At 42.2% G+C, this 10,460-nt stretch overlaps 1 protein-coding gene across 1 annotated transcript in view; it reads left to right on the forward strand.

Moving 5' to 3' along the window:
* The window catches only part of DNAH9 (dynein axonemal heavy chain 9), a gene marked incomplete in the record, with an annotated part of 94,979 nt that overhangs the window by 68,684 nt on the left and 15,835 nt on the right, over positions 1–10,460 (forward strand). The window contains 6 exon segments of the mRNA XM_072403301.1: positions 84–288; positions 2,404–2,568; positions 2,739–2,879; positions 3,652–3,822; positions 5,523–5,645; positions 9,178–9,371. Coding sequence (XP_072259402.1) covers positions 84–288; positions 2,404–2,568; positions 2,739–2,879; positions 3,652–3,822; positions 5,523–5,645; positions 9,178–9,371 — 999 coding nt within the window.

Here is a 10,460-nt window from a genome sequence, read left to right on the forward strand (position 1 = left end):
AAATTGCACATTGTACTAGCACTGACTACTTCTTTTCTTTCTTATAATCCTGACAGTACATTTACTTTCATTGTGTGTTTCAGGTACATTAAGATCGGGGACAAGGAGTGCGAGTACAGTCCCGATTTCCGGCTCATCCTGCACACCAAGCTGGCCAATCCCCATTACCAGCCAGAGATGCAAGCGCAGTGCACACTCATCAACTTCACTGTCACCCGTGACGGCCTGGAGGACCAACTTCTGGCAGCTGTGGTCAGCATGGAGCGACCTGACCTGGAAGAGCTTAAGGTAACCGGCAAGCCCTCTATAATTTAAAAAGCAGTCTATTCATAAAAAGGAATGCACTGGTCTGTAATTCAGGAGGAGGTCAGTCCAGTCCCAGAATATTAGACAATCAGTTGCAATAGCAAAAAAGGTTCAGAAAAGACCGCCATGGGGTTTCATTTTCATGCCCATTGATTACCATTCTCCTCTGTTAAACATAATAAGCAATTTCTTTGCTAAATGAGCTTCAAATATAACTTCCACGCTGGGTCAAGTACAAGCCAGTCTGAGAATGCAATCCACCCTGATGGTGTACAGGATGCCATACGTATGGATATGACTACAGTCCCACAGTGCATGGGCACGGTATTCTGTAGCTCCAATCAAAACATTGACAGACACAATCTAACCACATCTGCATAGATCCATGGTGAAAATACCACCCAAAAGGAAAAATCACCAAGTATTGCAATTACATGAAGAAAAGAATTGTGCTCATATGAATAGAAGAATACAATTATAGATTTTTTTAATTTAAGCTTTGCAAATATTTAGAGAAGACTTTCAGAATATTTTCAGTGATTCCTAGGATTGCATTGCATGGTCCCTTTAAGACTTCATATTCATAACCAGAAAACAAACGACCTAATTTCAATAAAAAGGATTATATTAGAGCAGCCAGATCTAACGAATGCAAAAGTTTTGGGTTTTATTATGGGCCGAGCAAGATGAAAACTTTCTCAGCAGACAGCCGGATGGGCTAATTTCTCTTTGTGCTCGTCTCTTTATCTTCGGTAATCAGGTGGCAGGCGGGGAGCTCAGGAGAGATAATGAATTATTCCCGTCACTGCTTTTTTTTTTCATTTCAATACAAACACTTCCAGAAGGACAAGCCTGCAATCAGCCGCCGAAGATGTTCCGATTACGGCTCACGTACCAAACAGACTTGATTTAATGGGGAGAGATTCCGTCCTCTCGCCTTCCCTGATTTTATCACCCGGCTTTCTTCTGCCTCTTCGTTTTGTCTTGAAAACTGATGAAAAGTTTCTTTTTCAGGAATTGGAATGCCGAAAGGTTACACTGTAATTATACAAAGTGTTATAAATCACTCCATCTGCTTGTCAGTCTCCCGTCTACCTGATATGACATCTGACAGATCCCGCTGTGCATAATAAAGACGAGCCCCAGCCCACAAGAGAACAACAACCACTTGTTCAGATGGTTGCTAACTTGTATAATCTTTATGGAGATCCAGCCAGGACTCCATATTGTACCAGGACAAATACATAGGACCATTGGTGGCATCTTCCTGATGGATCCGATCAGTGCGGAATGAATAGATTCTCCTGATTATTCCTGAAAAGGTCTAAAAGACCATACAGACTGGATTTCCATTGTCTAAGATAATCAGGATGGTTGTCAAAAATCAAGGTGTCACATGATTTTTTTTAATGATGTGGATCAGTAAACGACCAATCGCTAACAAGGAGTATTGTAGTACCTTCCCCAAGAAGCCTCCCGATTGTTGTCCCATCTTTATTGGAACAGAACACGCTGTCTGAACAGCAATTATTTATTTTCTGCTGTTGGTGTAGTTAGCAATCTTTTCAGGTGACAACTATTGGGTGTCTGTATGATGCTTAACACATCACAGGAATAAGATATTCACCAGATAGACATTTAATGAACAACTTTCATTAGCAGTCCTGCCTTTTCTTTACTGTTACAGCAGTTGTGCTAAGGGTCTAACTATGACAAGCAGTCCATTAGGCAGCCAAGTTGGACTTGCTGCACTTTGTGATCAGCATTCAGCAATTTTGTACTTTTTCCTGTGGTATTGTACATAATGCATGGAAGTGTGGGCATCATTCAGATTCCATACACTGGTGGAATAGACATACCAATGCTGGATACTCATACACTTTTTATATGACAACTCGGCGTAGGGGGTTGCTCTATGCACCCTCTGAATGTCTGTGTACAATCTTTTAGATAAGCTTACAATTTTTCTCATATACTTATATATGTAGATGCACATTCTGATTGCTCACCTCTGCTTTTTTTTTTATTTAGTCATTCAGCATAACCAAAATTATCTTTTTATGAATTTATCATCGGACTCTTCTTCTCTTTATCTAGTCTAACTTGACCAAGGAGCAGAACGGCTTCAAGATCACCCTGAAGACCCTCGAAGACAACCTTCTGTCCCGTCTGTCTTCAGCCTCCGGTAACTTCCTGGGGGACATAGAGTTGGTGGAAAACCTGGAGATCACCAAGAAGACAGCGGCAGAAATTGAGGAGAAGGTGAGACCTCATCTTTAGATTCTGTCCTAAAATATGCAGCCGAAGTGTTCCTCGGCGCCATCCTCCCCTGCCCGACATAAATGCGAGGCTGCACACAGGAGTCTGGAGGTTTCTAATTTCTAGTTTTATATGTTTGATTTTACCAGCTCTGACCATTTTATCCCCCGTAGGTCCAAGAAGCCAAAGTGACGGAAGCCAAGCTGAATGAAGCTCGAGAACACTATCGCCCGGCTGCCGCCCGCGCCTCTCTCCTCTACTTTATAATGAACGACCTCAATAAGATCCATCCCATGTATCAGTTTTCTCTGAAGGTCAGTGACTAATGGCTCTAATATAGATTGTAACACATCCTTGGGTTGTCTTGTTTTTCTGCAAATCTCCAGCCTCTATCGGTTTCTTATTTCATGTACAGGACTTAAAGCTGAGACTTTCATATTGCTTTGCAGTAACTGAGCTCAAATTTTATTAACTGCAACTAAACCATAAAATACGTAGCTTTATTGCTGGTATTTGTGAATCTCCCTGAAGATTCCCTCTTCTGCTGCACAATTACGGGAGAAGAGAAAATATAAAAAGACGTTTTCAGAATCATTGCTCAGTTCATTCAGTGTCATATCCCAGGTTATATTGTGAGCTGAATGCTAAGATCAGGCTTGCAGCAGCAATGGGTGGTAACAGGTGGAAGATGGAGGTTCCTAGGTGGGTCAGAGAAAGCAGATGGCTAAGGGCTGGGGCCGCTTTTTTTAACCTTGGACAATAGGATTGCTTTTTTCTGTCCAAACTCCTAATGATAAACCTAAGGGTTGGGAAATAAATAACTTGAGGATGATTTAGAAATGTTTTATTTATTCCCTTTATGTGTCTCTATATTGGCTGAAAGGTGTCATTTGTTATCCTGAAGATCTTCTTTTATAGAAGTCTTCCTCCATGGCTCCTGGTATCAGATAGATAATACACATCTATGTATTCAATAACTGTGTGTATGTGCTCCGCAGGGGCTGTGCCCAGATGCTCCCTTTGTTGTATGTATTGAGTCAGTGTGATGCTTTGTATAACATGAAATGGCTTTGTGTTCTCTCCAAGGCATTCAGCGTGGTCTTCCAGCAGGCGGTACAGAAGGCACCGACGGATGAGGTCCTTAAGCAACGGGTGGCCAATCTCATTGACAGCATCACATTCTCTGTGTTCCAATATACAACCCGGGGGCTGTTTGAGTGCGACAAGCTAACATACACTGCACAGGTTGCCTTCCAGGTAAGATAGACCCATATTACTTTGGGACTAGTCCCTATCTGAAATATCTCATGCCCTTTCTGGCAGGACTTGTTATCTGTTCATCCAATGTGGAAGGTCAAACTATTCAAGCAATAGGGAAATAAGGGCAAACTATTTAATCAATTGGAAAATGGGCATTACCTGTTCAGCTAATGGGGAAGTGAAGGTTAATTGCTCATCCGATGGGGAAATGAAGGTTAACGGTCTATCTGATGGGGAAATGAAGGTAAACTGTTCATCAGACAGGGAAATGAAGGTAAACTGCTTATCCGATTGGGAAATGAAGGTTAACTGTTCATCTGATAGGGAAATGAAGGTTAACTCCTCATCTGATGGAGAAATGAAGGTTAACTGTTCATGAGATAGGGAAATGAAGGTTAACTGTTCATCTGATACGGAAATGAAGGTTAACTGTTCATCAGACAGGGAAATGAAGGTAAACTGCTCATCCGATGGGGAAATAAAAGTTGACTGTTCATCTGATGGAGAAATGAAGGTTAACTGCTCATCCGATGAAGGAATGGGGTTAGTTCATCCATTTAGTAGTTTTATTAGTTTAATCAATATGGGAATATAATGGGAGTAACTGAAATATAAAGTTTATATTTAAATTTGGCCATGTTAATGGTAGACATGTCAAGCTGTGTATCTGCAGCCTGGAGAAAACTATCCCTATAAAGTGATGGGACTACCTTCTGATCCCTTCTATAGCTATCAGAAGCTGGCAGCAATTCCTGATCTGGGCTCCAATAAGCAACCATCAACTTCAGCACCAAAAATTTAAAAAAAGGCCCTGCCCCCTACTCATTATCAATGAATTATTTTGTTGGGGAGCCATTGGAAGATGTAGAAGACATTGCTGGGAATATGTTGACTTGGTGTCGTTGTTTCTTACATCTGATCTCCAGAGATGATGGTGGAGTTGGGTGTCTGTAGAAGACATAAACAGGAAGCCTGCACCAATGTTTGGTATTTTTAAGAATAGCTGGAGGTAAATATGAATGGTTGTACAAAATTAACAACAAAACAATTACCAAATACATATTATTTATATATTCAGGAAACATTTTATGGTTGATGATCTCTATATGCAGATCCTTCACACCTATTTGCCAGCTGTACACTTCATATTAACCTTTTTTAACCTTTGATAGTCATTCGATTTATAGGTGGAAATATATTTGCAGGGAAAAACATAAGATATGATGCATTAAAGTTTCTTCATAAGCATGGTGTAGAGAAAGTGTGTTCACCTGAGACGAGGCAATGCTGGAACTTCTATATTCCATTTATTGGTGGGATGCAAATGACCCAACCAGTTTATGGACAGTACAAGGCACCTTCCTTAGGATATCTATCTATGAGGTTAATCATGGTTCATTATGGAGACCTGCAGAGGTTTGCAGGCTTTACCCAGGACTACAAGGTCATAGGCGACACACTGCATCCCTGTGTCAAGTCCAGGAACTTATTTTGTCTCCTGAGGTGCTAATAAATATATATATTATAAAATATATATATATAAAAAAAATATATATATATCTAGCCAGTATGCAGGTGAGTGAGGTGGGTATGACCCATGGGATCTGGGTAAATTGTGGGTGTGTGTTATTTCAATGTACCCCTTTCAAGTCTCTAGAACATCACACATTACATTTACTTTTCTTTGTATCTTTCAGATCCTGCTGATGAATAAAGAGATAAACACTACCGAACTGGACTTCCTTCTGCGGTACCCTGCCCAGCCTGGCCTCACCAGCCCTGTGGACTTCCTCTCCAACCAGTCCTGGGGTGGAATCAAGGTGAGTTTGGTCCTCAGTGTACCCCCACTATTATTCTTCAAAGTTGTCCTGAGGCACACCCGTGGCGTGTCTTTGCTGTGTATTATTCATATACCTGGCTTTTTCCTGTACATGTCTGTCCCCTCCGGTAACTCTCAAGGACTTCTAATCTGGGACATTGCTGATCACATGAGCCAGCGGACGATTTAAATGCTGGTTTCCTGGAAGAGGTGATATCCCGGGGCTATAGATGAAGCCGCAGGCTTGCAATGACATTCTGCATCCTCCATAGGAACGTTTGCACACAGCTGTTTAACTCCATCCCTCCCCTTATTGTTCTCTTTGTTGGGCAGCCAATTGGAAGCTGCGGCTCCCCATATAGCTCGCTTGTACTAAGCGCGTGGGCGTTGGAGCATTTTGGAGCATGGCAACGTGCGTGGGAGCATTTTGATGTAACGTCCGTGGTATGGTGAAAAAAAAGAAGAGGTCAAAAATTTTCACATATTCTTCTGTTGCAAAACCATGAGTGTGTGTCCCCTCACAGGACAGACACAATCTGATGGCTCGCTTTCCTGCCCAATTTAATATAAATAAAGACATTCAAATTCAAAAAGTAATTTATAAACTGAATGCTATCCATAGTAGTGTGAACCCCATACAGATCCCAGCGTACAATAATACTACAGGCTTTAAAAATGGTTTCCCCGTAGTTAAACGGTTGGTAATGTCATATTCCCTTGGCTCGGCAGTAGATATCTTGTATGTCTCGCATTTATCGGTCCCGGGGATCTCTCTACTTCACCGGCCACCCTGCATCTTGACACACCGCCCTCTCTTCTCGATCCGATAAGACGTTGTCACAAAGTGTGCTGGGAGAAGAATCGACGACATGCAGGGATATGACAGGTGGTCAGATATTATCCTGACAGGTGGCGAGCGAGTGACACCCTCCACAGGGAGAGTGCTGTATGTGTGACAACAGGGTCTGTAAGGGCTCAGAATGTTGAAGAGAACCTGTGGTGTAAAGTTTATTGCACATTTAGCTTTAATCATCTTATAAAAGTGAATCAGAAACATCTCCGATTGCTGCTAATTTAGCCCTGGGTCACTTGACCTTGCCATGGCAGTTTTAGATAAATTAGAAATTGATGTGATTGCAGAAGTTTGTTTAGAATCTACCTCAGGTTTGCATGTCCGCTTTATATTTTAATATTATGAGTGTGGCAGTAGGAGATTTTGGGGTGGGGTGAAAATCACCCGGGACGTCTCAGACCCGACATCTGATGGGTATTGTAGGAGATCTCTGTAATCCTGATTAGTGACTGTTAATACACCAAGCAAACATTGTCACTGTTGTCATACAAGCTGTAACCCAGACATCCTGTGTATTCATATTGAATATCCCAGGGGCCATATCTAATAAAGTACATGAAAAATAACCAAACATCCTGCAGTTAAAATACAACAAAAATGGGATTTAATTTTCTTTTATTTGCAGTCCATGCTCTCTGTATTTGCTGATTTCTCTTTATAGCGGACCTCCAAGGGACTCTTGACTGGGTAAAGGGGGCTAACCAGTGGGTAGGTACTTCTGTTAGGTAGGAAGGTAATTCTGACTGGGTAATTGAGGTTTACAGGCGGGAGGTCATGCCTGACAGGTGAGGGAGGGGGATTCTGAGGTTGAGAAAACTTAAAAGGGAAATAGGGAAATAAATCAGAGAGATTGGTGACACGTAGGAAAGGGTCATCTGACAAGTAAGAGTTACAGCAGACAGGTAAGAGAAAAAGGGACTGCTGACAGGTGAGAGAGATTGGTGACAGGTGGGAAACGGTCTTCTGAGGAGTAAGAGTGCCAGCAGGCAGGTGGAAGAAATTGCTAACCGGGTAAAAAAATTGTTAAGCAACAATTTAGGAAAGTATTAGGCTGCACTAACCTGCCCAGAATGTGGGAAGTAGGTAGTGGACTGAGAAGGGAAGGGGCGGGGCCTTTACAGGATGTGCCGTCCCCAGAGGGGCTTAGGGACAATGTACTGGGGAAATACACGCTGATTGGCAGTCTGTCTTATTTAGCTTTAGGTTGTGTGTGTTACAGCCATTTACAGAACAATACAACATAGGATAGGATTAGATTGTGAAAGGTGGTTTAAATCTTCCCTGTCCTCCCTTAACCTTTGTAACTTTTTTCTCCATAAAGTAGTAGTATAGTCCAGTCTCATCCTCATATCGATATCACTTCCTTCCCCACAATGTAAAATATTAAGTAAGTTCCCAAGAGAGGACTGGGGTTGAGCTGCAGAATTAAGGTCTGCCTAGGTACTGTATGTGGGTCTCTCGGCAGTGCAGGGGGAGAAATCTTTTCTTTTCTAGAACAGATGAGTTTTTTCCAAAATGAAGATCTGCTCAGACATTGGGGTCAAGCAATCTACACAGAAGGAATTTTAGCCCCAGAGGATTTTTTTTTTCATAAAAACTGTAAACTGTAAAAAGTAAACAATACAAGAACGGAAGGTATTTCTCAGAGATTCATCGCCGTCTGTTTTGTAAAAAACGCGAACTGTAATTTATTCACCTTAATAGCTGACTTAATTAAAATCTATAGTGAGGAGCGTGTGCCGAGTCGCCTGAACGCCGCTGTCTCTGCTATGCAAATCACAAGGTGATGAGACAGCTAATGAATCGCAGTCTGCGGGTGTTTGCTTGGTGTCTAAACCTGCTTGCTGCGAGGTCAGAACATTTATTTCCTCTGGCGGATAGATAAACCACAGTAAATAATTCACAGCCAAAGTTTACTTTGTGACGGGGCAGTTACTGAGATTCATTAAAACTGGGAAACGCCTACAGCGCCAAGGCTGGACGACACCTTATCGGAGAGTGTCAGGGGTCAACTTACATTAATTAAGGTTTAGTACATTGCAAATTCAGCAGACGTGCAGAACATCTAAGTGGTGCTGCAACTTCTTCACACAGTTCTCTGCAACCTCCTTCTCATGCTGCAGTGTCTGGGGGCAGAGAGGACTGACGGGGAGTGCAGGGGTGTAACCAGGGAACAAACTATCATTTCAGGGAGTCAGTGGATGGCCAATCATGGAAAATATTAGCCATAGGGATATAGCAGCAGAAAAGCCAGTTGCAAAGGGATATGTGCAGGACCCCATTGCTAACCCCCCCTCTTTTTAAAGCGCTTGTTGCCTGGCTTTTTCTGGCATCCTGTTACTCTGACCCTGGAGAAGTATATGCTCAGAACTTCCCAATCCGAAGGTCGAATATTAGAATAATATGGAAGGCACAGACAGTCAGGCCACCAGCATATTCAGCAATGGTGGCCTCCTTTTGTCTCTCATAAGTGTTCTATTTTCATGGAAAGTGCTGAAAAATCTCCTCGATATTTGGTAATAGAAGATATTTTGTTTTTGAAATTGAAATACCATTTTTTTTACATTTATACCCTACAACAAAAATATCACAGAACCATTTGGATGATCTCTACAAGCCTTAAAGGACTATAATATCTTATAGAACAATAATATTCTTCCATTCCTCACCCCCCCCACAGGCTCTCTCGACCATGGATGAATTTAGGAGCCTGGACCGAGACATCGAAGGGTCGGCCAAACGCTGGAAAAAATTTGTAGAGTCAGAATGTCCCGAGAAAGAGAAATTCCCCCAAGAATGGAAAAACAAGACGGCTCTGCAGAGACTGTGCATGATGAGGGCCATCCGTCCTGATCGCATGACCTATGCTGTCAGGTAAGGACTACAAATGTCACAGCCCTTGGATGGGTATTGTTACATTTTCATAGGGACAATTATATCTTTCAGCTCTTGTTGGGCAGAATGCCTTTCTGAGATGTTCTGGGATTTGCAGTTCACTGCAGCTGGAGAACCGCAGATTAAAAAACCCTCAGACATGTTATAGCACCGGGGCTCAGACCTTCCGGATCCAACAGCTGAGTTCAGAGCAGACGCAGCTGATGAAGAGGGAGAACATTTCTGTGAAATATTCTGCTAATTGGCTGTCCATCTCCAGAGAGACCTCCACCGGCCCAGACACAGCTGCACCAGAACGATTACCGATCTGCACATCTCTGTCTGTACACAACCCTGTGCGTTCCTGTGTGCCAGCAGCTTTATAGGCAGAACACAGCTCGCCTTCTATCTGGAGCATTGCAAATTATTATTTTACAGTGCACCTAAAATATTTAGTCTGGATAATGTTGGCAGTTTTTCTCCAGAGACAAATATTGTCTTTGTGCTTTCTGGATTCCGCTTTTAAAACTATCAGGGGGAAAATTGTCTGGAAGTTGCGATGTGTTTGTTAAAGCATACAGATTCTATGCACCAGGGAATGGAAAGGAGCATTCTAATTGTATAGCATGGAACACACAAAAAGTGGAAAGTGTCATTTACCTGTTGTATGTTAATTTTAAATATTATTCCTATTGATATAATATGGCCAAAAGTCTCTGGACTCTTGGCCACATGCATATAAACAGCCCATATCAAAACCATTATTAATATTATTATTAAACAGGATTTATATAGCACCAACATATTACGCAGCGCTGTACATTAAATATGCACTTAGTTACTCCTTCCTGCCGACCCTCCAACAATCTCCACTCTTCTGGGAATGTCTACCACAAAATTTTAAAGGGTGCCTATAGTATTTCTGCCCAGGTGTGTTGGATGAGAAGACCTGGCTAACAATCAGCATTTTATTTCTGATTTGCCCCCATTGGTGAGGTTATGTGCTGATGGTGGGGATTTCCCCCCATTGGTGAGGTCAGGTACTGATGGTGGGGATTTGCCCCCATTGGTGAGGTCAGGTACTGATGG

The sequence above is a fragment of the Pyxicephalus adspersus genome, chromosome 3 (assembly GCF_032062135.1).
Source record: "Pyxicephalus adspersus chromosome 3, UCB_Pads_2.0, whole genome shotgun sequence".
Lineage (NCBI taxonomy): Eukaryota > Metazoa > Chordata > Amphibia > Anura > Pyxicephalidae > Pyxicephalus > Pyxicephalus adspersus.